Source organism: Sparus aurata, chromosome 24, assembly GCF_900880675.1.
Source record: "Sparus aurata chromosome 24, fSpaAur1.1, whole genome shotgun sequence".
Lineage (NCBI taxonomy): Eukaryota > Metazoa > Chordata > Actinopteri > Spariformes > Sparidae > Sparus > Sparus aurata.
Genome location: NC_044210.1, coordinates 10,728,416 through 10,754,762, shown reverse-complemented (window position 1 = coordinate 10,754,762; position 26,347 = coordinate 10,728,416). Strand labels below are relative to the sequence as shown.

The 26,347-nt window shown below is 43.5% G+C and overlaps 5 protein-coding genes, 1 long non-coding RNA gene and 2 other non-coding genes across 14 annotated transcripts in view; 5 read left to right on the top strand and 3 right to left on the bottom strand.

Moving 5' to 3' along the window:
- Positions 1 to 961, bottom strand: part of LOC115576914 (cilia- and flagella-associated protein 47-like) — a 46,136-nt gene extending 45,175 nt beyond the window's left edge. Inside the window, 1 exon segment of the mRNA XM_030409555.1 lies at positions 636 to 961. Within this exon segment, the coding sequence (XP_030265415.1) occupies positions 636 to 779 (144 nt within the window). The 5' untranslated portion in view covers positions 780 to 961.
- A 468-nt stretch (positions 962 to 1,429) lies between these two features.
- Positions 1,430 to 5,440, bottom strand: nufip1 (nuclear FMR1 interacting protein 1). The gene is made up of 10 exons (XM_030409351.1): positions 5,077 to 5,440; positions 3,936 to 4,021; positions 3,726 to 3,830; positions 3,569 to 3,631; positions 3,400 to 3,476; positions 3,170 to 3,262; positions 2,874 to 3,055; positions 2,648 to 2,785; positions 2,220 to 2,509; positions 1,430 to 2,129 (listed from the first exon to the last, which is right to left on the bottom strand). Exons 1-10 carry the CDS (start codon positions 5,309 to 5,311, stop codon positions 1,662 to 1,664), a joined length of 1,737 nt encoding a protein of 578 aa, XP_030265211.1. The 5' UTR covers positions 5,312 to 5,440; the 3' UTR covers positions 1,430 to 1,661.
- A 613-nt stretch (positions 5,441 to 6,053) lies between these two features.
- Positions 6,054 to 10,505, top strand: nop58 (NOP58 ribonucleoprotein homolog (yeast)). 2 transcript variants are annotated; one of them, XM_030410364.1, is made up of 15 exons: positions 6,054 to 6,223; positions 6,746 to 6,822; positions 6,940 to 6,992; positions 7,279 to 7,403; positions 7,486 to 7,622; positions 7,824 to 7,888; positions 7,973 to 8,107; positions 8,245 to 8,390; positions 8,610 to 8,736; positions 8,918 to 9,081; positions 9,168 to 9,302; positions 9,411 to 9,472; positions 9,562 to 9,728; positions 9,825 to 9,943; positions 10,035 to 10,505. In XM_030410364.1, exons 1-15 carry the CDS (start codon positions 6,179 to 6,181, stop codon positions 10,095 to 10,097), a joined length of 1,620 nt encoding a protein of 539 aa, XP_030266224.1. In that variant the 5' UTR covers positions 6,054 to 6,178; the 3' UTR covers positions 10,098 to 10,505. The 2 variants fall into 2 exon arrangements, with proteins under 2 accessions (XP_030266224.1, XP_030266225.1); XM_030410365.1 differs by having other exon boundaries at positions 6,179 to 6,223; positions 9,828 to 9,943.
- LOC115577418 (small nucleolar RNA SNORD11B) lies at positions 8,433 to 8,517 on the top strand. The gene has a single exon (XR_003983126.1). It is a non-coding gene; the product is annotated as a small nucleolar RNA SNORD11B (small nucleolar RNA).
- Positions 8,771 to 8,853, top strand: LOC115577419 (small nucleolar RNA SNORD11B). The gene has a single exon (XR_003983127.1). It is a non-coding gene; the product is annotated as a small nucleolar RNA SNORD11B (small nucleolar RNA).
- Positions 10,506 to 12,024: 1,519 nt separating the features above from the next.
- wdr12 (WD repeat domain 12) lies at positions 12,025 to 16,246 on the top strand. Of its 2 annotated transcripts, XM_030409295.1 has the most exons (13): positions 12,027 to 12,206; positions 12,551 to 12,645; positions 13,046 to 13,140; positions 13,352 to 13,458; positions 13,696 to 13,811; positions 13,904 to 14,058; positions 14,142 to 14,187; positions 14,273 to 14,358; positions 14,449 to 14,589; positions 14,850 to 14,955; positions 15,098 to 15,230; positions 15,706 to 15,778; positions 15,911 to 16,246. In XM_030409295.1, exons 1-13 carry the CDS (start codon positions 12,166 to 12,168, stop codon positions 15,986 to 15,988), a joined length of 1,272 nt encoding a protein of 423 aa, XP_030265155.1. In that variant the 5' UTR covers positions 12,027 to 12,165; the 3' UTR covers positions 15,989 to 16,246. The 2 variants fall into 2 exon arrangements, with proteins under 2 accessions (XP_030265156.1, XP_030265155.1); XM_030409296.1 differs by lacking the exon at positions 15,098 to 15,230 and having other exon boundaries at positions 12,025 to 12,206.
- A 768-nt stretch (positions 16,247 to 17,014) lies between these two features.
- The window catches only part of ical1 (islet cell autoantigen 1-like), a 28,014-nt gene continuing 18,681 nt past the window's right edge, over positions 17,015 to 26,347 (top strand). For 4 of the 5 annotated variants that reach the window (XM_030409652.1, XM_030409653.1, XM_030409654.1 and 1 more), the window contains exons 1-13: positions 17,015 to 17,159; positions 18,060 to 18,092; positions 18,200 to 18,374; positions 21,690 to 21,762; positions 22,687 to 22,810; positions 22,938 to 23,136; positions 23,315 to 23,440; positions 23,556 to 23,654; positions 23,746 to 23,831; positions 24,357 to 24,406; positions 24,934 to 24,978; positions 25,109 to 25,303; positions 25,991 to 26,275. In XM_030409652.1, the coding sequence (XP_030265512.1) occupies positions 18,085 to 18,092; positions 18,200 to 18,374; positions 21,690 to 21,762; positions 22,687 to 22,810; positions 22,938 to 23,136; positions 23,315 to 23,440; positions 23,556 to 23,654; positions 23,746 to 23,831; positions 24,357 to 24,406; positions 24,934 to 24,978; positions 25,109 to 25,303; positions 25,991 to 26,275 (1,465 nt within the window). In that variant the 5' untranslated portion in view covers positions 17,015 to 17,159; positions 18,060 to 18,084. The remainder of the gene's footprint in view (positions 17,160 to 18,059; positions 18,093 to 18,199; positions 18,375 to 21,689; positions 21,763 to 22,686; positions 22,811 to 22,937; positions 23,137 to 23,314; positions 23,441 to 23,555; positions 23,655 to 23,745; positions 23,832 to 24,356; positions 24,407 to 24,933; positions 24,979 to 25,108; positions 25,304 to 25,990; positions 26,276 to 26,347) is intronic. The other variant, XM_030409655.1, reaches the window with a different exon arrangement.
- LOC115576948 (uncharacterized) lies at positions 24,532 to 25,783 on the bottom strand. Its single transcript, XR_003982985.1, has 2 exons — positions 25,589 to 25,783; positions 24,532 to 25,484 (listed from the first exon to the last, which is right to left on the bottom strand). It is a non-coding gene; the product is annotated as an uncharacterized LOC115576948 (long non-coding RNA).

Sequence of the window (26,347 nt, the reverse complement as noted above, 5' to 3'; positions counted from 1 at the left end):
CAATGTAAATTTATGGCACACAAGTATTGAAATTACAAGGAAAAGCAAATTATAGGCTACATATATTTGCATGTATGTATATACTGTATACAGGCTTTGTCTCTTATTCAGCAGGCAACCTGCAAAGTAACAGGTAACTAAAACTACCAAATACATTTTGTGGAGATAAAGGTAATTATTTTACTCAGAAAGTGGTGGACTGAAAGTTTAAAATGGAAATGGAAATATTCAAGTAAATAACCTCAAAAGTATACTTTAATGTACCTAGTTACATCACCTCACAGCTATTTTGTAATGCGCATGTCTGCAGATCTATTATTTATGTTTAAATAAATAACCCCATACAAGAAGTTGCGTAAGTTATTTAATAGCTAAAATTAAATCAATTAAATGGAGTAGAAGTACAAAATTATCTTTTAAAATGTTAGTGGGGTATAATTATAGCGACCTTGGAGTCAAACTAACGGTAAAGTTTGCTAGCTAAAGCTAATGGAATTTCGTTCACGAGGTGTTAATTGCTAGCTTAACGAGCAATTAGCCAAATTCTTATTAACATAGCTATGGATGCGTCATTGTTTTATTCTTGAATTTTGTATACTTATTTTATTAAACAAACATCTCAGAGTATACCTTACCTTTAACGCAGGTTTCACAAAAGTTATTTTCTTCGACGTTTTTCCAACATTAGCCGCCGTGACTTTGGTTTTGTAGACCTTCCCCACTTTCACATCGTTGAACTCGACAAACGGTGGGTCCACTCTAACGCAGCTTGCAGCCATGTTATGACTTTATGGTTACTACTTGCTTACAGACAATAGTCGCCATGAAAATGTTTCCCCTTCTTTAACGCGCATGTGAATTAATTCATGGTGAAGTTCTGTCGACTTGTTGACTCGCATACCTATAGTCAACTACACCGTTGGCAGGCCGGAGAGTAAACAGACGCTGGCAGCTCAGGCGGTATCTAGGCGACGACTTCTGTGGGTGCACTCGCTGTATAACCTTGGGCACTCCTGGTGGGCGGTGTTGACAGTGGACAGTTAACCTATACAGTCAGAAAAAACTAAATATTTTTAATTTTATATTCTAATACCATAAGTGAGAAGAATGGCTCTCATTATAATTCAAAAAGCCGAGATGCTTTCTACAAAGTAAGACGTTTCTTTGTGTATGTCCGCTTTTTTCTCAGCAATTCGCTACACAGATGAGTAAATCAAACATCTCCTTCGGGCATATTACTGAATTAATGTTTTACTTGGGAACCACACTGCTTATAATATGTGTTTTACATAATAAACACCTTTTTTCACTTAAGTTTATTACATAAAAGTTATATGGGAATCCTGTCAGTTTCTTGCTCATTACTAGCAAATCAGGAACATTTATCCACAAATCAACCCAACTCAAAAAAAGAGACATTTGTACAATGTAAATTTATCAATAATTGAGATTTATTCCAAAGAGAAGAGGATCTTCTTCCTTCGTGTTACAAAAATAACTGATTTTGGTAGTAACACTAACATAAAATATCAAGTACAACAAAAATGAGCCTTTAAAAATAAAAACAAGAATTTCACATTATTAAACTAACTAATGGAAGATAAATGTCTCACCTTTAGAACAAAAAGCAGATAGATCAAATTTATTATTTTACAAAGACTTTACATAACAGCACCAGGGCTCTCCCATATTTCATCATCATATATATTCGATACACATGTGATTTTATCCGTGGATGTTGAATCCTGGCTGTGACAGTCTTTGGCAGCCGTCTCTTCAGCATTTTGCATGAAATCCCCTGCAGCCCGCTCAGCCCTTGCTGCTGCGGATGCTTCTGAGCATACTTGATCACTCTGCAAGCCCTGCTCCAGACAGTTTTGGTCCACGACAACAGCTTTGCTTATTTCCAAATCCTCCTGATTGCCAACTTGAGGCACAGCACTGTCTTTCTCTGGTTGTTTTTCCTTCCTTACTTCATGCTCTCCATTTGGGGCGGCTGCTTTGCGTTTATCCTTCATCCCCGCCTGGTTCTGAGCTTTGCTCCCCAGGCCGAAGAAGTTGTTTCGGACAACGTAGCGCACGCACTGCAGGAGGACGTTCCTCTCATGGCGGATGTCTGGGGCCAGTAACTAAACACAGTGAAAGAAATCAGAGACGCACATGAGGGCTGAGAACACTCTTTTAAAATCACGCTTGAAAGATCTCAGTTTTCTCCTTACCATCTCAAGCAGAGTGGGACGACGTGTCTGCGATCTATCCTGGTGTCCTCCTCTGCCACCCCTTCCTCCCCTTCCTCCCCTTCCTCCTCTGCCTCCCCTTGCCCCTCTTCCTCTCATGCTGTGGGGTGTGTGAACCACAGAGTCATGCTGGGGGACTCTGTGAGCCTCTGTACCCTGAGGAGAAGACTTCGGAACACGAGAAGGTCCTCTGTCCTGGGAGTTTGGTGGCACTGAGTTTAGTAGGGCCTTGTTTTCTTGCACAAGGTCTTTTGCTCTCTGGATGGGTATGGCTGAAACAGATAGAAAAATAGAAAGATAGAATAATGAGAATCCTTGATGTAAATGATGGAAAATGTCATAATATTTTGTTTGTTAATGTGTCCGTATGTATCTTGTGTATATTTCTGCAGAACATGATGTGAACTCACCCTCTGGTTCATCACTTTCACTCTCACTCATGGAGCCGTAGTTGGCCACCAGCGAGCCCAGAGCTGAGCTCATCTGTTTAGGAGCCACAACCAGGACACTTGCTTGGGACTCAGCAGCTGGGTCCTCTCTGTCAGAGTCTGGAGGCACATAAAAAAACACCATCAGGGGATTGTTTACAGTCTTGTTTGCATACCAAGTCCTGCCCACGTCAGATGAGCCACTCACCATGGTCACTGCTGGCCAGCGCTCCCAGTGGATCCACGTCCCTGGAGCGCCGGGTTAGGGGCTGGGTTGTGTCTGCAGCGCTGCCGTTCGATGGGTGGGGGCCTTGAGGATGCCGCCCATGAAACCCTCTGTTACCCCAGCCGCGACCTCGACCCCGTCCTCGCCCTCTGCCTCTCATTCGCCTGTGATTCAAAAATTAAAGTTTAGGTTCAGATTCTTGCTCAGGCTTCGTGTCATAGCGAAAGTGCAAATACATCCTTGTGTTTGGATATAATAAAATAGAATATATGATTTACCCAAACTGAGCTGTCTCCAGAACAGCTCCCGTCTCCTCCCGCACCTCCATCACTTTCCTCTTCTTTTCGATATTCTGAAGAGTTGGAAAGTTTCTGCAAAGACAAATTAAAAGTTGCACATTACGCTCATGTTTAGGTTCATTCAGTTCAGTATGGAAGTTGTAAGTGTTGAGTTGCAACTCAACAATCAATCAGTTGCCAGTTTCAATTATCTATTTTTTGATACTGACCTGCGCCTCTCCTCTCTCCATTTTGCGATCTCCTCTGCTGTGTCCAGCTTGATTCTTTTAGCTCCCGGTGCATGGTTCTGCAAGCAGGAGGAGAAAAAAAAAACTGATGTTAGCAAAGAAAAACACTCTGAATCCAACCTCATGGTACACAGCGGGTTGTTTCACCTACATTTTTCCAGTGGATGCTGACTATTTTTTCATGAGCCATGAAGCTGCAGTCGGGCACGGAACACTACAAAAGAGATGTCAAGGAGGCGGTCAGTAAAACGTGAACACAGATTTCCAAATATGACATGAATATACTGTGTCAAATCTGATTAAATTACCTTGACGTGTTGAGAGATGTGTTCATCGTACTTCTCCTGGTTTTTGAAGCCACGGTCACAGGTGTCACAAAAATGGGAATACTCTGGTTCCTTCTTATTTTTCTGCTGTGGGATGGAGACACATCAGTTCACAACATGTAACCTTGTGTTTTCTGCTGTCATATAAGAAACACCATTAAAGTTTTGATCACAGTTTAATAATGATCCAACCTTCTTCCCGTGGTTGTTGGGGGGTCCATAATTCTGTCTTCCGCCTCGATGTCCACCTTCATGCCACTCACGACCAAAGTTTTGACCTGAAGACGAGACTTGAAGTTTGAGGAATGACAACACACACAAATCGATGCCTAAACCTTAATAATGTCACAATATTTTAACAATTAAAGGGCCATGCAGGGTTCTCCCCAGACGGTGGAACAGCGGCGCTGCGCCGCTCTACCGCTCGGTCAGCGCCGCTATACTCCGCGCGTGACAGTGTCGAGCGTCCGTCCGTCCGCCGTCCCCCGGTTGACGGCTAGGAGCTCCCGGCTGACGGCGATGAGCGTCCGTCCGTCCCCCGGCTGACGGAGTTGATGACCGGCTGTCCGTACGTCCGTGTCTCCCCCCCCCCCCGGACTGACATTGACTAGCGGTCGCGCCCCCCCCCCGGACAGACGGTGCGGCGCTATACTAAGAATTTCTGGGGAGAACCCTGGCCATGTCACCCATTCCACAGATCAAGTCCACTTAACTTGTCATGAGGAGTACTACTCAGCCTGTAAACACAGTTATGTATACCCTCTGTGGCTCTGGAGAAACCTGAGAAGGTCTGAGAAAGTCACCCTGATGATGTCATAGTGATGTCATTTAGGTTAGTTCAGCACAGGCTTGCAGACTGCAATTTTTTTTAACAGGAAAGCCTAGGTTACAAACACATGGTGTGTGGACTTTGATAGACGTGGGCATCATCCAGCTGGGTCTAACCATTTATGCTATCGGTGGCATTATGGGAAATGTAGGGTCCAGTGCTTTTTGAACCTGACCCATAGTAGGGACTAAAAGTCATCTTCAAATACTGATTTGTCTCAGAAAAATAAGTAATTATTCTTCATGTAAGATGGCGTAGTTGGATAACTTGAGGAATTAATGCAGCTGAGCCCCACAGAGATGATGCTCAACGTGTAGTGCAACAATGCTGACATTGATTCTGCTGATTAAGTTACAGCAATTATAGTTGTCATAAGTAAAGTTAAGGTAACGACAGGTCATGTTAACACTGTAAATAACGCATTACAAGAGACATTTTAGCTGGTACCGGTGTTTGTTTTGGGTGTTTTTATTTACCATTTAAAGTATTTTATAGGTAGCTTACCGTATGGACGTTTAGGTCCATAGTTTCCACGGCCTGACTGGAAACCAAATCCTGCAGCCGCCCCGTGATGCCATCCCGCCGGGCCGCTGTGGTCCCAGCTGGGCTCCGACGGCGTCTCGGACCAGCTCCACATGCTGGAGTGGAAGCTGCTGGAGCGGGGCTGCTGCTGGTACTGGGTCGTGTTCGAGGAAAGACCGCTGAAGTCCGGCGGAGGATAGTGTCCCGGTTCATTCATACTGCACGTCCGAAGTCTTTCCTCGCGTCGACAGTGAAGTTTATTTGAAGTAAACGAGGGTTTCTCACCACCACGCAGCTCTCACATGTACATGTTTTGCTCCCGTTCGTTCGTACGTAGGTTCGTCACTTCCGCGAGAACCGGAAGTACACAGAACATTTGAGCAGCGATAAAATACATTTTCTTAACTATAGCTAGCATTTAATAATAATAATGTTTTGTGCACATTTATATACGTTATATTAAACAGTAACTTTGTCGTATCTACGATTTTATTTCGTGTTTTTTCTTTAAACCGGCATGTTTGCGACAACTTCTCGCGAGGTTTAACGTAAAGATCTTCTTGGGTTGCCAGGTTGTGGAGCGGAAAACCGCGGACAATCTATGTTTTACTTTTAAAGTGATGTGGACAAAGTTGCAGGATGTTCGATAAGCTTAAAATAATGATAACACCAGATAACATCTTTATGTAGGCATAAAGCGCCAAAAAGCTGTGACGAGCGTTTTTTTTTTTTCATTCGCCAACTAATTTCTTTGTGTTTGGGAGAAATTAAACGTAATTATGCACTGTTAAACAAACATCTTACAGCGGAAATAACATAAAGATGATTTTAACAGTTCTTGAAATTGAATTATTGATTGTAATGTGTTTTTAAATCTGCTAAAATATAAATAAAATACTATCACGTCTGGTAGGGGGGAGTATCGACTGACCGGACCTGGCAACCCAGCAGTTTCCTGGTGCGCTCTCTCCCCGCGTGTGCTTCAGCCACAGTCGGAGCAGCAGCGTGGTGACGACCAGAAAAAACCGAAGGCTCTCAACCAGAGAGCGCACAGACTCTATAAAGTGACTGACCGGCGTCCAAAATGCTGGTGTTATTCGAGACCGCCGCTGGATATGCCATATTCAAAGTATGTACGCCTTTTATTTTTATGTCATTTAAAAAAAATAGCAGTAAATGCACTTAACTAGCTGAGTTAGCCTAGGTTAGCTACGCAGCTAGTAATTCAGCGCATGCTGCCTCAGTTTTAGCAGACAGTGAACAGAACTATAAATGTGATCTTTTAATTTATCTTCATTTATGTGAATGTGCACGTATAAGGTTTGTACCGGTGCATGAATGTCATTGCTGATGCACAAGCTAGCACCAAGTTAGCTAGCAGCTGAAAGGCCTCGTAACCACGTGTGCACGCTGAGGCTGACTTCAGTGCATGTCGACACTTCTCATAAAGCGACATTAACATGCACATTGTATTTGAAGTAAACGCCGATGCTATATTATGATCAGCAGTTGACCTGGATTAGATTTAAATGATTATAACGTTAACCACCAATTTTAAAGTGTTTAAAGTACCACTGCTAACTGTCATTGTTGATTAAAATCTATTTTTAAAGATGATGATTAAGTTGAAGTGTCTTTTTTTATATTTCAGGTCCTCGATGAATCCAAACTGCAGAAAGTCGACAGCCTGTATAAGGAGTTTGAAACTCCTGAAAAGGCGAACAAAGTGTAAGTGTTGATGCAACATTCCAAGAGCACCATTTGTTACAGACTCAATTTAATAGTTGTCATTGATTGACAACGTTGATGAAGTGTCAGCTAAATATTTTTGCTTTTCCTCTTCAGTGTGAAGCTGAAGCACTTTGAGAAGTTCCAGGACACAACAGAGGCCCTAGCAGGTACTGACACGTGTGTTTGTGCACTATAGTACACCTGAGATCTGTGGTCTGTGATGCATTTCTGTGTCTGATTAAAACATGAGGCATTTCGCAGCATTCGTCACTACCGCTGAGACCACTTCATGTCATGTTAGCAGCTTGTTTAGTTGGTGAAAAAAGGAAGTTAGTCCTCTGTTTTAGATGTTCCCCCCTAGAGCATATTAGTTTGACTGTTTTCTGTTTATTAGTACAAGTCTCTGCAGGTGTTGGTTTGCATTTAATAGTGTTCCTAACCTCTACCCGCCAGCTGCCACTGCCCTTGTCGAGGGAAAAATTGGCAAGAGCCTGAAGAAAGTCCTGAAGAAGGTTGTTGCCAAGGAGGCGCATGAGCAGCTGGCCATCAGTGATGTGAAGCTCGGCGGTGTTATTAAAGTAAGTTGACCCAACAGTGTATACTAACATTAGTGTTCACTAGCTCAGAGTTGGGTCGCTGATCAGTTTTGGTGTCTTTCAGGAAAAGCTGGACCTGAGCTGCGTCCACAGCCCAGCCGTGGCTGAACTCATGAGATGCATCAGGAGCCAGATGGAGGCTCTAATCACTGGACTTCCTCCCAGGGAGATCAGTGCCATGTCTCTGGGGTTGGCTCACAGGTAAACAGAGCACAGTTGGTGTTTAGTAAAATACGACTGCTGCCTATGATTACACTTGCTGTCTGAAACTTCCTGTGGATTTTCCTCAGCATTCGTCACTACCACTGAGGCAGCAGTCTCTCTCAAGACATATTTAAATCTAAAATAGTTTGCTGTGTGATGTAACTCACCAATAAACCTTCTTTTCTCTGTGTTCTCCAGTTTATCCCGATACAAGCTGAAGTTCAGTCCAGACAAAGTCGACACTATGATCGTGCAAGCCATATGTAAGTTGTTTTTTTAAGCTACCCTGATTACTGCTGTTGTGTATTTGAATATGTAGCCTGACTGACTTTTCATTGTCTCTGCAGCTCTGTTAGACGACCTGGATAAGGAGCTCAACAACTACATTATGCGCTGCAGGGAATGGTACGGCTGGCACTTTCCAGAGCTGGGAAAAATCGTCACAGATAACTTGGCTTATTGCAAATCTGTCCGCAAAATTGGTGAGAATAATCTGCATTTGTGTAGCTCTAAATCTAGTTATGTGCATAATGCACCATAGTTGTAACTTTAACTTCACGTGCATAAAAGTAACAGCGACAGTATTCCTGAGTGGCTAAATGTCTCTGTGGTTCTTCAGGCGATCGCACAAATGTGGCCGGCTCCGATTTGTCAGACCTTCTCCCCGAGGAAATCGAGGCTGAGGTTAAACTTGCTGCCGAGATCTCCATGGGAACAGAGGTGTCGGAACAGGACATCGGCAACATCAGGCACCTGTGTGATCAGGTACGTCCCTTACATCCGTCCTCAAGAATCTAAGAGCTTGAATGACAGTGGTGATGATGACGACTTTTGTCTTTTTCCTGAAACAAATCGTGTGGGTTTTTCAGTCACTACCTCATCTGAACAGTCGCATTTCAAGACTCGTGCTCTGCATATAAACATACAGAAAGGGAATCAACCCATTTTCTCATCATTCGTCTAAATCATCTCTCTTTGCTGCAGGTGATTGACATTTCAGATTACCGCACTCAGCTGTATGACTACCTGAAGAACCGAATGATGGCGATCGCCCCCAACCTGACAGTCATGGTGGGCGAGCTGGTCGGCGCCCGTCTCATCTCACATGCAGGTAAGTGTCAGAAAAGGGGACTGTGTGAAAACCAGCCAAGCGGTGATGATGACGACATTATGTCTCTTTCCTGAAAATGACTGATGGTTTTAAGTCACTACCTCATCTGAGCTTGCTTCAAGAGAACATGTGGCGGGCACTGCTGGGAACATCGTATTTACTTGTCTTTGTCGTGTTTAAGGTTCCCTTCTGAATCTGGCAAAGCATCCAGCCTCCACAGTGCAGATCCTTGGTGCAGAAAAGGCTCTGTTTAGAGCCCTGAAGACCCGCAAAGACACGCCCAAGTACGGTCTCATCTACCACGCATCCCTAGTGGGTCAGACCACTGCCAAGAATAAGGGCAAGGTACGTTCAGATGGAGCTGTAACTGGACTAGTTAATGATCATAAGTTTCATGGTTAGAAAATAAACATGGGCTTTTTTCCATTCAGATCTCTAGAATGCTGGCTGCTAAAGCAGCCCTGGCTATTCGCTATGATGCCCTGGGAGAAGACACTAATGCAGAAATGGGAGCAGAGAACCGCGCCAAGTTGGAGGCAAGGTTGCGCCAGCTGGAGGAGAGAGGAGTAAGTACCACTTGGACTGAAAGATATTGATCTTGAATAACCCATGTAGTGAATGTGATCTCTCTCTGCGGGTCGTCTAATCATGTTTTGTATTCATTTCATTCTCAGATCCGCAGAATCAGTGGAACAGGCAAAGCGATGGCAAAGGCAGACAAATACCAGCACAAGAGGTGAACAGTCATAAACTGCTCTTTTCCTAAGATAAAATAACTCCATGTCAATATAATGTGTGTTAAATGCCTGCTTTTTAACTCCACAGTGAAGTGAGAATGTACGATCCATCTGGCGACTCCACAATTCCCTCCACCTCAAAAAAGAGGAAGTTTGAGGAGATGAAGGAGGAGGAGGAGGAGGAAGAGGCTGCTGAGGCGCCCGAGACGCCAGTAGTGAAAGCCAAAAAGGCCAAAAAGGAAGCAGTAACAGAAGGTGGGCAGAGTGGGAATGTGACAAATCTTGTGTCAACAACAGTGTTTATGATGCTCAAGGTTTTTTTTTTTTTAATTCCTCCTTGTTCTGTTGTAGAAGAAGAAGCAGTAGAAGAGGAGCCCCCAAAGAAAAAGAAGAAGAAAAAGAAGGATAAGAAGGCAGAGGCTGAAGCTGAGGAACCAAAAGAGGAGGAGGAAGAAGTAGCAGTAACAGAGGTAGGAATTATAGAAACACTGAAACTTGCTTTACAAACCTGATCCAGTGTTGAAAATGTGTTTCGCTAACTTTGCTTGTGTTCTTCTGCAGTCAACGGAAAAGAAGAAAAAGAAGAAGAAAAAGAAAGCCAAGGAGGAAGAAGATGATGAATGAAAGGGTGGAGAGTGTATATATGTTCTGTTCTAGTTTTTTATGTCATTTTAGTTTTGTGTCATACATTTATATCTAATCAGGGCAAAACTGTATTGAGTGCCTGTTTCAGGACATCAGAGAGAGTTCATGTTGAAGAACAAAATGGTGGGATCGACTTTTATAACTTTGAGTAAGCTGTGGGATGAAATCTCTCCACGCGTTTCCAGATTTAACATGAGTGAATAATGTAGAATTTTTATTTTATTTTTTAAATGATGTGTACTTGGTTTGTAATCAACCATCATCAGTTTTATTTGTGAACACATCTACCAAACTCAGCACAGAGGAACGAGTCGAGATTCCCCGGCTCTCTTATTATTGTCCTAGACTGAACATCCGCCCTGGTGAAATAAACATTTTTTGCTGTAATGATGTGATTTGGTTTTATTTGCTTGGTCAATGCAGAGTACATTTATTAGATTAATGAATTTAATAACAATGAATAAAGGATAGCTGCACCACTTTAACACTTGAAGGTGTGTTTACAGATGTGGGGGGATACTATGCGTATGTAAAAGAAGGATAAAGTCTTTTGTGACTCCAGAGAAAGCTGCATGTATTCTGATGAATTTGCCTCCACTGATGTCGCTTAGTGTTTGAAAACAAATGATCAAAATGAAGAGTTGAACGGGAGATATCGCTACTATATTCTACACATTCTGCTTCCTTTTCAAACCCTTGTGCCCACGTTACCTAAAATGCATCTTAGCCACAGAGTGACATCATTGGAGGCAATTTAATTTATTTTCTTTATATATATATATATTATATATATAATATATATATAATATTTATTTATTTATTTATTTAGGGCCGATACCGTTTTTTTTTTCATCAGTTTTAGCCAATGACCGATACGGACTGCCGATTTTCTTGAGCCGATATTTGGAGCTGATACTACTTTTGCTCCCTCAATTTACATCATAAAAATTACACACTGGTGATAATAAATGTTACGAGTCTCAATTTAAAAAAAAGGAACATTTATTGAAATTAAAAAAGGTGAGGTAGAACAAGAACATGTAAACAATGTTTAACAAAAATAAAAAACAGGTGAGGTAGAACAAGAACAAGTAAACAATATTTAACAAATATTAAAAACAGGTGAGGTAGAACAGTGCTCTGTGAAATGCTGCCACACTGGATTGGTTTTTTGATCCGCCATTTCTTGCAGCGTCTCCAGCAACACGAAGCTGCTTGTGGACGCCTGTCTGTAAATAATGCCGGATGGGCGAATGCAGCGGCCCACATCGACCAATGCCGATACACGTAAAAAAACGCAAAAATCAGCTGATAATATCGACTGGCCGATGTATCGGTCTATCACTAGTGTGTGTGTATATATATGTATATATATATATGTATATATATATATATATATATATATATATGTATATATAATGTATATGTATATATATAGATATATATATATATATATATATATATATATATATATGTATATATATGTATATATATATATATATATATATATATATATATATATATATATATATATATATGTATATATATATATATATATATATATATATATATATATATATATATATGTATAGTGTGTATAAAGGGTATGTCCATCAATTTTACACATAAAAATGTAAAAAATTGGTGGATGTACCCTTTAAATTCAAGAACAGACAAATGGCAGCGGATGACCATTTTAGTTTCTATGCAGCATTTGTTACAAAATTTAAGTTTTCTATTTTACTGTCTGGGTTAAAATCTGTTCAAAGTTTTCATAGCTAATGCCATTATCCTGTATATGCCACTTGTGTCAAAGGCAGTCGCTGTTTGACAAATAACGGCGGCAAGTTACCCGGCCAGGCATTACTAGGAAGCACAGATCCGCATCATCGATCGTCTACATCTGTGCTCGGCTGAAGTGCCTCGCGTTCATACCACATGGCACGACTGCACTGCATGAGAGTCAGATGTGTTATGAAGGAACAGACTAGCTAATGACCCATATCTTATATTCTTATAGCTCTTTAAGAGAAACATATAACTAAACATGTCGCAGTTACAAGCGAGGTTCTTCACGGAGAACAAACGGTGAGTGGTTATTTCTTTTCGGGACACATTAAAAAACTAAAAAAAAAAAAAAGACAAGATGGCTAACGAGCTGGCTAACTAGCTGCAACTTACAGCGAACACTGCGACACTACTGTAAAACACTGCTCGGCTTTAAACCTTTGCATGTGCACTAATAATGGGTGCTTAGCCTCTATTTACTGTTAGGTTTAACAGTTTGTGGCTAATGTTTTTGCTAGCTAAGCTAATGCTAACAACCCCAAGACATGAGACAGCTCTCCTCCCTATTTGCAGCTATGTATAATAACCTGTTGGATATGTTTGTCTGGATTTAGTATTTGTAACTAATACCTTTCTGTTTGTAGGTACGTTGTAGATGATGTCCCATTCTCCATCCCTGCTGGAGCTGAAGTGCAGGACCTCAGCAATGTCATCAACAAGCTGCTGGAGGCTAGAAATGGTAAAATAAAATAACACACACACACCTTACTTAAACCTTTACAAGTATGTTTTACTTTTTCTGGCGCACAGTTGCCCAGATGAGTGTCCACTTGCAGCAGGGTTGACTTTCTGTAGCATACTGTCAAATAAATGATCTCAGGTTTTCCAAAATCAAAGCAAAATCACATTTAACACATAGAAATTATGACCTGAACCAGTTTCTAGTGCTGCTGGGCAATACAATTACACGGGATATATGACCATGTAGGTCAGTGCAGGTAATAACACATCTTTTAAGAATACACACTGCATCTGATGATGTAGCCCTAAATTATATAAGATCATTCACAAAATCTCAGCATTTGATCAGAAATACTTAGAATGTTTTGAATTCATATCTTGTTGTTTGGTTTCTGCAGCATCTCACACCAAGGTGGATTTCGACTTCCTGGTCAGGGGTCAGTTCCTGCGAACGTCTCTGTCCTCTCACATGGACACGGAGGGCATATCGACGGTAAGACCAGCCTCCATGCTGAAAAGCTGACTAGATATGTCTCGTTTCTGTTGCGCTAATGTGGCCCTGGATGCTTCCAGTGACTCAAACTTTGTGTGCTATGAAGGAAAGACGTTTTGCCACTCCATTTATATATCCGGGAGTCAGGACTGGATTGGCTGGGAATGAATAGTTTGGTATTTATGCATCGGTGTTTGTGTGTCTGTTTCAGGAAGACGTGGTGGAGATAGAGTACGTAGAGCGGATCACAGCACCAGAGCCAGAGGAGTGTATGATGCACGATGACTGGATCAGCTCCGTAGATGCAGATGCTGAATGGTAAGGAGACACACACCAGACCCCAGACTAGAAATACCAGGTTTTCCATCAGCATTGCACTGGTAGTTCATTTTTGTGGGTAATATTTTACTTAGTGTTCTGACATAATTACAGTAGAACAAAGTGAAAATGACAGTAAGGGAACAAATCGATTCATAAACACATTTCACAGAGAGGGAGTGGATTTTTACAGGTTTAAAACTGTAATACTACTGAATATATTTGCTTGAAATCCAGGATCCTAACAGGGTCATACGACAAGACGGCCAGGATCTGGTCCGTGGAGGGCAAGGCGGTGATGACGGTGGCCGGGCACACAGAGGTGGTCAAAGATGTAGCCTGGGTCAAAAGAGGTGAGTGGGACGGAGATGCCTGACGTCCACTCTGCTGGTTCAGTTGTGACAAACCCTTTCTTGAAACATCTGTTTGGTGTTTGTGCGTGCAGACGGTCTGACCTCTCTGCTTCTGACGGCCTCTCTGGACCAAACCGTCCTGCTGTGGGAGTGGAACTCTGAGAGGAACAAGGTGAAAGCCAGACACTGCTGTCGGGGGCACACAGGCAGCGTGGACACCGTCGCCACAGACCCCACCGGCTCGAAGGTAAAGAGGGAGGAGTAGCGGATAAGAAGAAGTAGGAATGATTAGGGTTGAGTATTCAAAGTGTTTGTGTATCCCTCTCACAGTTCTGCAGCGGCTCCTGGGACAAAATGTTGAAGATCTGGTCAGCAGGTAGGTTGCAAGAAAGACTGATTAAAACTTCACTGAGTAGAAAGCAAATCTCTACCAGACTAAAACTTTTTTCCTGTGCTGTCAGTGCCCACAGACGAAGCCGACGAGGTTGAAGAGCCTGCAGACAGACCAAGGAAGAAGCAAAAGACTCAACAGCTGGGCCTGACCAGGGTGAGTCCTTTATGAGGTTTGAAAATATCGAAACCGATGCTGAAGTTAGCATGTTTGATCAATGTGAGGGTTGTTGTCACACTGACGCAGACTCCCCTGATGACGTTATCCGGACACAACGAGGCAGTGTCATCTGTCCTGTGGTGCGACAGCGAGGAGGTTTGCAGTGCATCATGGGACCACACCATCCGCATCTGGGACGTCGAGACGGGCGGGATGAAGTCTACCCTGGTGAGAAAAACACTGACAGAGCAGAACTGACTGAACTGAATGATTTTACAACAGGAACCGTTTCTGACTTATTGTGCCCTGGGCTTTGACTCTCAGGCTACAGGCGGAGTTTGTAACTACAGGCATTACTTGAAGTTTTCAGATATAAAGGATATAATCTCATATTTTATTTACATCTGGAATACTAGAATTGAAATTCCTTCAACATCAGGCAATAAAGCCCAGTACAATAAACTTATGTGTTTTTATCTTTTCCACAGACGGGCACCAAAGTGTTTAACTGTATTTCCTACTCACCTCTGTGTCGACGGCTGGCCTCAGGCAGCACCGACAGACACATCAGACTGTGGGACCCTCGCACCAAAGGTACTACTGGTCTCTAAACACTGCCCCTGTCTCTCTAGCTTTTTCAGCGGCAGCGTTTTATTTCCGCCTCCCTGTGAGCACTTCGCATCACTCTTCCTCTTCACGGCTCTAAACGCCTCGTCTCCTCTCCTCCCCTCTCCAGACGGGTCACTGGTGCTGCTGTCTCTGACCTCTCACACTGGCTGGGTCACCGCTGTGAAGTGGGCGCCGTCACATGAGCACCAGCTGGTCTCGGGTTCCCTCGACAACCTGGTCAAACTGTGGGACACCAGAAGGTCTGTACAGCACTTAGTTTAGAGTGTGTGCCACAGAAGGCAGAAACATATACCCACTGGGACTTAAAGGATCTTTTATGCGTTGGTCCATCTTCTGTTCCTTTCCAACTTTAGCCCATTAGCTCCCACTCAGCACGTCGATTAGATTCCAGTTCTTCTGTACTTTTGCGGAGAACGTAGACTGAGCATCAACAGGGTCAATATCAAAGTATGAGAGGGCACTGGTACAGACGTGCGGGACATCCTGTTCCTTCCTCACGCCTGAAAGAAAACAGCTTTCTGCCAGCGATGGCTCCGTTTTGGAACAAGCTTCCTGCCTTTGTCAGAATAAAATTCTGGGTCAGTTATATAGAGCTGGGAGCTATTTCTTCCGCCTACTCCCACTCTTTTTTTGGTGCTGCTGTCTTGTAATAAACCTCTATATTAAAGTGCTTTAGTGAATAATGTTAACGTGTGTTTCTTTGATGTGTCACAGCTTTAAGGCTCCTCTGTATGACCTGGCAGCCCATGAAGACAAAGTGTTTTGTGTGGACTGGACAGAAAGTGGGGTAAGACTGTTTTTTTCTATAAATGCAATCCCAAAGCAAAGAACAATCATGATCCAGTGGGAATTTAAGGACATCATGTCAACAGTGCATTAAAAATCTCCTCTGTTTCTTTCTTCCGTTTTCTATTTTTAGCTGATGTTGAGTGGAGGCGCAGATAACAAGCTGTACACCTACAGACACTCGGCCGGGCAGACGGATGCGGGGGCGTAGACTCTTCACAGATCCAGCTCATCCCTCACAAAACACGCACAGAATGGACAGACTGATATATAAATATATATATAAAAACATCATAAACATTACTATCGTGACCGGTGGACAAAAGCAGCAGTGGTTTTGAACTTTCCTCACTTCGTACGTTGCTGTTGTGGTTATTTTTTAACCCTCCTTCAATTTTTACACATATTTTCTTATGTCTTTGTTTTCCTGTAACCCAAGAAAAGTATAAATTAATTTTGTCTCCCAAAATGTCTCTTGTGTTTATTGTTTCATTGATATGCGAGTTGTGATATGTTGGTGGCTCTGATGTGATGGAAATGTGCAGAACGTTAAAAGGCACATTATATTAATTTCTTCTCCTCCAGGTTGGAGATCAGTAACTTTGCCATTATGTTGGGTAATATCGATTATATTATTGTATATGGTCTCACGTATTTCATAGTTTTGATGCACATTATGTATTTCCTCATGTTTTGGCATGCAAAAGGAAAGAAAAACCTGTTTTAAGGACATTGGAGACTTTTTCCTCTTCAGACAGGTTTGACCAGAGAGGGGTTAAAATGAAGAGCTCTCACTCTGATTGTTTTATGACAATGCAATTTCAAAGTGGGAAGAACAGTAGGCATTGACTGGTGTGTTTATTCTTTCAGGGCTGATCCTGATTATTGATAATCAAGGGAGACCGATAGCTTGATATAGAAAGACCAGTGTCAAAATTTAGATGGATTTGTTTGCTAGATGAACTTTTATCCACTTAACTGAACTAAGTATAATTTTGAAGAACGTCACTTCAGTTGTTACGTTGCATTTTTTAATCTGTTTTTTTTTTATTATTTTTTTTTACCTGCAATCAGACACAAAAAAATGCTTTCTCATCCATTCAAAACCTCACGTGCATCTTCTTTTATCTAAACATCTGGGACACATTGATGAGTTATTTATGAGAGTCCAATTTTGCAGCCAACGATGAAACGGCTCATCGGTTCCATAGACGATCTTCGCTGTGTGGCGGAACAGCAGCGACCCCTCGCGACCAAACGGCGTAACGGCTACTTTGCATATCCTGTTTCTGTGACTCAGATTATGACGGTCTTCGGGAGAGGAGGCTAGCTGAGCCGCACCGCATTGATGCTCGGTCTGTTGGGACAAAACCAGAAGCAAGGTAAAGGCACATTCGCCCTCTTTTTTTACATGAAATGTCAGACTGTAAGTTAAAAACCGGACTAGTTGAAGTAAATGTCCAAAAGGCATTTTTTTTGCACTGGCCTCGACACTTGCTACTAGCTAAACTGCTGCTAGCACACAACAAGCTCCTTCACAGACGTTTTCTTGACGCTAATTTCTGCTTTTATCCCTCGTCGTGAGTTTATTCCCAGTGTTCATGAACGTCGGAGTGATGCCTGGGGCTTTTGCCTCTTCTTTCCGTGTTCGTGAAGGCAGCATTTGTTGTAACTGAACACCTGGTCGACAGGCAGCCAGCTGGCTCTCAATTCGCCTGACTCTGAAGTCGCAGGTGTCTGATCCCTGTTTTAGAGACCGTATTAGATTAGCTCTTTTAGCCTGTAGCGCTGATGAGTTCTGGTCCAGACAAAAGACAGTAAAACCTCAATGATAACCGCTTATAACTCGATTATGATTCACTGTGGGGGAACAGCTGTCAGCTCTGTTATCATGCTCGCTGCTTTTTCCCCCTGTGTGCACCTGTACACAATTCAACAGGAAAACCAACAGGAGGTCATTTTTTTCAGATGTTTCATTCATTGTTAGACACTCAGACTATCTCTGTCTCCCCCACTTAGATTAGTCAGTCACTTTTACACAAAATCATATCTGTAAAAGGCTCAGAATGATGTCTTCATATTGCTTCTTTTGTTCAACATTAAGTCCAAAATCCCAAAGAGTCTTCATTTACTGTCTTAAGTGACGAAGAAAACAAGCAAATCCTGACATTTAAGAGGCAGGAAGCAGCAAATGTTTGACAATTTTGCTTGAAAAATGACTGAAATGATCAACTGATTCTTCTAAAGCATGAAATTAATTGCTTGATTTTCTTTGTCTTCAGAACAGAAAAAGGCTGATATCCAGTGATGGATGGGTATGTGTGCAATCATGGTCTTAAAGCAATAAACTGTAGCCAATACTGATATTCTTAAGATTTGACATAGTGCCGTTGTGGTTCACTGACTGGGCTTTGGTCTGCAGCTTCGCGGGGGACATGCTGAGCGGCGGCCGGGCTCTGCTCGGCGAGGACAGCTCGGTGATGGCTCGCATGCAGAAGAAGTTCTGGAAGACCAAGCAGGTCCTCATCAAAGCCACGGGCAAGAAGGAGGACGAGTACGTGGTGGCCTCGGACGCTGACCTGGACGCCAAGCTCGAGGTAGGAAAGAGAAGAGAGATGAACTGCAGCTTTTAGACCTCTAACGCAAGCTGTGTCTCTTATTCCATCCATTGTACGGGTGAGAATTAGTCCCGTTAATGCTCCTAAATGCTGATTATCTCCAAGGTTATGTTCTTCAGTCACAGATATTCTCACCGCTCTCTCTGCCGTGTGAGTGTTTTCTTCCACTGGTGGCCATTTACTAAGCATTATTTCTCTCCCAGAGGCACCTTGTCTGGTTTCCCTTCCCCTCCCATCCCGTAACTACAGGAGTATTATATTCTGCCTCAGTTGACAGCACAGCAGTATACAGTGCCAAAGGCTTCACGCAGACACTCACTGTGGCGCTTGGAAAGCAAAACCATATCCCATCATGCAAATTAGCACTTGTGAAACAAACGATGTGAGAGATTGTCGGTCAGATTTCATTCAGAAAGAGGCCGACGGTTACACTGTCCATGCCAGCTCTCCACTGCTCTTGAGTAATAGACAAAATCAAAAATGTATACAATTACTGTTCTTTTTGTGAGTATTTATTTAGTAATTGAGGGCTCAAACAGAGTTTACAAGCCGGAAAACGCTGGAAATCAGTGTTTCAATCATTAACATTATATAGTATTTTACAAGGTTATGATATGTTTTCATGTTAATCTCAAGGAAGGGATGCACAATATTGATTTCTTTCAGCTGATACCCAATTATAACCTGCTTCTCATGGCTGATGCCAATAAGATAACCAAAAGTTTCCCATTTTTGTATTTTTTAAAAAAAGCTCCAAACCTGTAGTTTTGAGGCTGAGATGCAGCGAGCGAAGACGGATGATTTATTATAACATGACCTTTTCTTCCCAGAACGCTTGAGGCACATGGATTGAAAATTGCAATCATGTTGTCTCCTTCTGAAACCCAGTCAACAACATCGTCCAGACTGAAGCTCTGCAGCCAAACTTTAAAGTTAAATCTACAAAACTTTATTTTAGACTCTAGTGGAGATCCAAAGGTTTCCAAAGATGCCAAATGTTTCAGGCTAAATTTAAGAAATGTGTCTAAAATGATTCAAGACATTTAGAATATTTTATGTCACATGTCAAAGGCACAGTCATAGGAAGAAAACTCGGAACATGCTGATGCATAATATATCGTATGATCCCCGTATATATTGTTTTCCAAGGAAATTGTGTGTCATCGTGAGCGTTTATGTAGCAGAGTGTTATAACGAGGTGTTTCATTATTTGAGGCTTTCTTGTCATAACAATTTTCATTAAAGCAGAGGTGTGTCACACCACATCACGGCTATCAAAATGATGTCAGCTGGGTACAGTGTGTTCTCACCGCTGCAACAAACGAGAGCAGACAGTTTGGATTGGCTGGCATTTAGTTGTGACAGGCTGAGACACGGGGACGCGGTCGAGTTTCACTGAGCTGCTAGAGAGGGAGAGAGAGACACACACACTGTGAGGCTTTTGTTTGCTCTGGAACAAGATCAGGCTTCTTCTGTCCTCTTGCTCTCATTGTGCCTCCGTTCAGGAGACAAAGTCAGAAAGGCAGGGCGGAAAGTGTTGACGGAGACGTGAGAGCACATACAGATTTCCGAAGATCTCCTTCAGATGTTTCATCTTGACTTTGAGCTGTCTGGAGCGTTTAAAGCCAGCAGGGCAGATTAGATTTGGAGCCGCTTCTGGAACGGCTAACCTGATTTTATCGCTTTGGCTGTAAGGCATTTAGATTTCATGTCAGCGGTGTATGCTTTGTGACCTGTAAATACTTGAATAAAACATCAAATCAGTTTAAAGTCTCAGAACTATTTCATCAAGTTAAAAGTAAACTTGTGGACTGCCTCCCTTCCATCAGTGTCTGCTACTTTGTCTTGATGATGGAGGAATATGTGACACAGACACAAATCTGAATGTCGCGATGTGTAGTCCAAAGCTGGCTGTCTGCCTCTGTTTTTCCTCCTGCCATATTGCTGCGACTCACACAGAGCTGTTGCCTGACATAAACATAATTTTGAGGATTATATCTCAAAGTTAAAGAGGATGGTTGACCTGCACGCAGCTAGAGATCTGACAGGTGTTTGGTCACCGCTGAGGCACACAGACTGAAGGCAGTGACTGTTGATTCTGCAGTTAATCAGTAACTACATAGATCGCCTCCTCCCTCTGCCCAGTTACAGTCCGCCCGAGTGCTTTTAAAATCATGATGTATCTTAAACTCTACTTCTGTGTCCTGTGGAAATCACTTACGTTTACGTTAAACCTGCTGCAGAAATGGTTTGAAAAGCCATGATTCAAACACTGGTGCTGATATCCTCTGAGGTCCTCGTCGAATCAAAGATGTTATTGTCTCTGAGAAGACTGTTGGGTGAAAGGACTACAATGATAGTGATCTTTATACTTTTTCATAGTTCGATCATGAAGATGGCGACCACAACTTGAAGAGAAACTGTTTAGATTTTGCCATAGTTTTGGTTTCATATAACAGTGCCTCGACTCTTTCTTGTGACTTGCTTCTGACTAGAATACAGGCATGTTTCACAGGAGACACATTGTGTCAAAGCAAGAAAAGCACAGGCGTAAATAAGAAAATGAACAATGGCTGAATCAAATCATGCCTTTTTTCTGTTCCAGGCTTCTGTCACACTGTCGCACTGTCATGACTCACTGGGACGCTTGACGAGAACAGAGCCACTGTCAGTGTTGGTAGCAACAATAGCTCACACCTGTTGTCCCTACTGTGATTTTTCTGCCTGATGCCGACAGATAAAACATCACATCACGGCTGAGTGGGTTGCAAAGAAAAAAAAATAGTCATTGGTAATTTTCCATAAATGTCATCATTGCAGACAATGGAGGTGTAATGGCCCCAAAACACACACACGCAATCATTCCTGATAAGCTCCAGCCTCATATCTGAATGTAAAGGTCTCACAACATACACTCTTCCCGAGCCGAACGCCGGCGCGCTTTGTTAACCAGCCGGCAGTAATAGTCGAGGTGACCCCCTTCATCCCTCAATCTTCCCTTTCTATCAGACGGCGGCGCTGGAGTGGCCTCGAAATCTGTGTTGCCATGACAAACGCTGTGTTAGCCTGCCAAATGGGAGGAGAGGCGTCCGACTGCCAGACGGAGAGAAAGAGAGAGAAAAATATGTTTGTTTACTCAGCGAGAGGCTGGCGTGCTGCGTCACCGGGGGACACGCATCATCAATTAAAAGCAATTGAAACGAGTGACGGGAAGTGGTGGAAAACGTCTTTTTGAGTATGATGAACATAATTCATGTGTCAGGTTTTGTAACCGGGCCCGTTTTGTCTCCGCAGTTTTTCCGCTCGGTTCAGTCCACGTGCACGGAGCTGCTGAAGGTGATCGAGAAGTATCAGCAAAGGATCACACGTGAGTGCCAGTAAAAGCTACGCCTATGACATGATGCAACTAACAGCTATTTTCAGCCTTGATTAATCTGGTGGTATTTTTTTTACATTGAGTGATTCATTGTTTTGGTTTTAAAATGTCAGAGAACTAAAAAAAATGCCCATCTCAGTTGGTCAAACTCTTGGATGATGTCTTTAAATGTTTTATTTGTCAGTCCAAAACACGGGGAGATTCAAATTAATGTGATAGATGGCAGGAAATCGCCAGATTTGAGAGGCTAAAAGCAGCATTTTCCTGCCCTTTTTTGTACGGACAGATTTTTCCGTCTGATTTAATGTTGCTGCTCTAATCTCTTCCCTAACAACAGGAGGTACTCATTTCAGACATCATAATGTGCTGTAGGATTAGTCAGGAGACATGTTTTCTAAATGGAAGGGGAGATTTATCTGGTTTATTTAGTTATCCATTACTTTTATCTTTGTATTTTCTCTACTTTCTCTCTCAGATGCATGTTGTGTTTTATGACTATGTGTGTTAGTTGCGTTTTATTTTCTAATTTTCTGATTTAAACGTCACTTAACAGAGAGCGTCAGGACCTATGACGATGGACTTTAAGATGCAGTTGTTGTTTGTTTACATTTCCTCTTTGGAGAAACACTTCATAAGCATAGGAGGGATTTTGTCCTGTCAGATGCTTTCGAACAGTGTCAGTGGTTTCTTTAGCACCACCGTCATGGTATGAGGAAGTCGGCTACAAAAATACATCGCTCATTGTTCTGAAGAGTTACTCACCGTGACTGAGGGGATGGAAGCTATTTTTCTGTCTTCTTTTAAAAGAAGCTTGTGCGTCTCTGTGGGTGTTCGGGCAATTCAGTAAAACCTGGACATGTTCTTACATAATGTAAACTATTTAGAATTCTTTTTTTGATTTGTGTTCTTCTCCAGGCTTGTCTCAAGAGGAGAACGAGCTCGGCCTGTTCCTGCGCTTCCAGGGCGAACACGATCGCACGAAGGCCGGCAACATGATGGACGCCACCAGCAAGGCCCTGTGCACCTCCGCCAAGCAGAGGTCAGCAGCAGGAAATAATGATGCAACGAATATTCAGTGTTATTTTTTCCCCCCTGAGGAATTTTACTAAATCTGTTACTTGATTTTGAGAAATGTTGAAGCACTGTGTCTTTGTCTTGTCCCTCAGGATGGCTCTGTGCCCGCCGCTGCACCGCTTGCACCAGGAAGTGGAGACATTCAGACGGCGCGCCATCGCCGACACGCTGCTGACAGTCACCCGTATGGAGAAGGCCCGCACCGAGTACAGAGGAGCTCTGCTCTGGATGAAAGACGTCTCCCAAGAACTGGACCCCGACACCTACAAACAGCTGGAGAAGTTCCGCAAGGTGGGAGGAGTCACTTGTTGAAACACTTGAGCTTACTGTTTTCCAGCACATTGTAAGGGACTCACCAGAATAAAAACCGGGAAACTTGTGTCTTGGCAGTGAAAAAGGAGTCATTCACCTACATTTAGCTGGTTAACCTGTCACCAAATTCTTGTGATCATCATCTCTCTGTTGTCAGGTCCAAGCCCAGGTCAGAGGGACGAAGGGCCAGTTTGAGAAGCTGAAGAACGACGTGTGTCAGAAGGTGGACATGCTGGGAGCGAGCCGCTGCAACATGCTGTCACACTCCCTCTGCACCTACCAGGTACAGTTTCAGAGGGTTTAATCCGCTTTAATTTTGAAAGGAGTCACCAGTTTCTACCTTCATCTATCTATCTTGCTCGTGTCATTTCTTCAACATCTCTGTCCTGTCATGGCAGACCACTCTGCTGCAGTTCTGGGAGAAGACGGCCCACGCAATGTCAGGAATCCAAGAGGCCTTCCAGGGTCATGTACCGTACCAGTTCACCACACTCAAGGTACTTGAAACAGCACAATTGGAATACCCAGCAGTCTGCTCCTTTTATATATGTCTTATATTTGGTTTAACTGTTTTCCTCCTTCCTACAGGACCTGCGAGACCCACTGGAGGAATTAACAGACTTACAGAAACAAGAGGATAAGAAGGAGAAGGCTCTACAGAGCCACACAGACAAGTGAGAGAAGACACTAAACAGTTTTTATATTGTTAATGAATCAACTGCAGTCTGAGGCTTGTCCTGCCACACCATCTGTCTCTGTTTCCATGCCACTACTCTCCTTTTTTTGCCCTGTCATCATTAACACACACACACACACATACACACACACACACACACACACACACACACACTCTCTCTCCTGCTGATTTCAATCTCCCCATTTCCCCTCACTCTCCGCTCTGTCTGTTTTTCTGCACACAACCACCTCAGCTATGTCTTCATCAAACACGAGGCCACCCTCACGCCCGTGTTCACTCACAAGTAAGTGCGTGCGCGGCAGGTCGTACATGTGCTGATCAGCAGTGATCCATGTGGTGGTTGATGGCTTTAGAGTAGCAGACCTGAGACTGCAGCTCCAAATCAAGTAGAGGCTACTGCATCGCTAAAAATAGCTAATAGTCTCGCCGGCTAGATAAGTCACTTTCTCATTTTTCCCCTCCTCCCTCTCTTTCTCTCTCTCCCTGCCTCCTCCTTCCTCAGTCTGGTGTCCTTGGATGACGACAAGCCATCAGGAAGTAACCCTGACGCAGGTGCGTACTGCCCCCTGTAGGCTGAAACCAAAGTTAACGTGAATTTTACAGATTTTCTGCCATTACCGTGGCTCTACACAAATCAGGATCCTTAAAACACTGTGTGGAACAAGCAGAGGTACAGATTGCCAAGAGATTTATGTTTATTGTAAAAGAAATATTCAGATTGGGAACAGAGGAAATGCTATGTGGCCTGAAGCAATTCTGCAAATCAAGAGCACAAATTCTGGAAGCCCTCCAGTTAGATACAGTCCTCCAGAGGATGGTAATGCTCGGTCTATTGATTATATATCTGTAATCGTACAGTTACTTCTTGTTTTTAACTTCAGTATTCACACAAAGTGAGTAGGGCTCTGCAGTTTCTTCTGTCCGCTCCAACGCTGTTGAATTAAGTCAAAATTATTAAGCCTTAAAATCTGTCTCAGTGTGACACCAAATTATCTTTGGTTTAGCCATTTAAAACATGAAACAAAGTGTGAGGTCCAGTGGGTTGGATATTAGCTTTAATGTCATTTTCATCTTCCCAGACGCCGCCCACAGCAGTGATGGACCAAACCAAACCAGTGACAGTGGTAAGTTTTGCTGTGTGTGTGGAGAAGCTCCACAGGGACTGTTTTGTTGGATGTTTTCTTATACAGTTTTGTGTATTGGGATTACTGTTGCTGACTGTGGACCGGCTGCCTGTTGGCTTTATGATCCCAGCACACCAAAACACTCCGGCCCTCAGCGACCTCAGAGGACTGTCGGCGAGCTCCGATGACGACCTGATGCTCATGGCCTGTAAACTCCCAGCCCCAGCGGACTCTCCTCTCCGGCCCCAGCTCCTGCCTCCTCAGCCTAATGAGCCCTGGGGCTTCGGAAGCTTCCAGTCCGGCTTCTCACAGCTGCCTGCCACCGGTAAACTGGCTGGCTGTCTTCCTACTTCTTGTCACTTCGAGCTGCCCCCTCAGCTGACTTTGCTTGGTTGTGGCACAGATTCACCTCTCCTGGGATTTCTGCTCTGCTTCCTTCTGCTCTTTGAATCTGGATTCAGTCTGCCTGGCTGCTGCAAAGGGCTTCGCCTCCTTCGCTCTTGTCACTTAGGAAAAAGAAAACTGAAACTTAACTTCCGAGACTCACTTCTTTGATATTCTGGGCTTCATTTCCTAACCACTTTACAGACTCTCTCACTATATTGCTGACCTGAATCTCGCTAGTCTTCTGTTGTCGCAGCTCTCTCCGTTCTTTCCTCCATCCCATTCACAGACCTCTTACACAGCAGGAGGAGCACAGGTGGAACTAATAACATTAACATTGGCTCCGCTCCTGTAATTACTGCAGCACTTTGCAGCTGTTGATGTCATTAGTTGCACCTGTGCCACACGCCTGCTGTGGAAAGGGTTTATTCAACCTAAATGTCACTTATCATTGAAGAGGCTTCTTATCAAAAACTAGCACTCTACTCAGGTTGTTGTCTATCCACTGATTATGTGCCTCTTGTGTGTGGCTGTAACAGACTGGTGCTCTGGCACATGTGGCCTTTTCAGAATCAACTGTAATGCATTTCCATCTGGTCTGACGCATCACCCCTCCCTCCCCTCTCAGGTGGTCCGTCTCACACAGCCGGGATAGGACTGGGACCAGAGGAGGAGGACGGGGAACGAGGTGACATGGCTTTCCTCAAAGACCTCCTGAGCCCGGGCCCAGGCGCCAGCGACGAGTTCAGCAGAGAGTGGCAGGATGCTTTCGGGCTGTTCGAACCTCCCAGCGCCCCTCCTTGCAGCACGGGAACAGAAAGTAGCGGGCCGGCGGCGCGTCCACCCTCAAACCCCCCCAGCCCCACAGGCTTCCTGCCCTCTCATCTGCTGGATCACAGTCTGAGCTCGACAGGTCAGCTACAGCGCCCTCTGCGGGAGGAATGAGCTCGCTGAGCATCACCCTGTGATACAGAAACATCGGACC

Coding starts and splice junctions, on each gene's coding strand:
- nufip1 (XM_030409351.1), bottom strand. CDS start 5,311: ATGAATGAACCGGGACACTATCCTCCGCCGGACTTCAGCGGTCTTTCC. Junction 3,831..3,935: donor CCAACAACCACGGGAAGAAG/GTTGGATCATTA, acceptor TCCATCCCACAG/CAGAAAAATAAGAAGGAACC. Junction 2,130..2,219: donor GTCCCACTCTGCTTGAGATG/GTAAGGAGAAAA, acceptor CACTGTGTTTAG/TTACTGGCCCCAGACATCCG.
- nop58 (XM_030410364.1), top strand. CDS start 6,179: ATGCTGGTGTTATTCGAGACCGCCGCTGGATATGCCATATTCAAA. Junction 6,823..6,939: donor CCTGAAAAGGCGAACAAAGT/GTAAGTGTTGAT, acceptor TTTCCTCTTCAG/TGTGAAGCTGAAGCACTTTG. Junction 6,993..7,278: donor CACAACAGAGGCCCTAGCAG/GTACTGACACGT, acceptor TCTACCCGCCAG/CTGCCACTGCCCTTGTCGAG.
- wdr12 (XM_030409295.1), top strand. CDS start 12,166: ATGTCGCAGTTACAAGCGAGGTTCTTCACGGAGAACAAACG. Junction 13,459..13,695: donor GTAGATGCAGATGCTGAATG/GTAAGGAGACAC, acceptor CTTGAAATCCAG/GATCCTAACAGGGTCATACG. Junction 14,359..14,448: donor AACAGCTGGGCCTGACCAGG/GTGAGTCCTTTA, acceptor ACACTGACGCAG/ACTCCCCTGATGACGTTATC.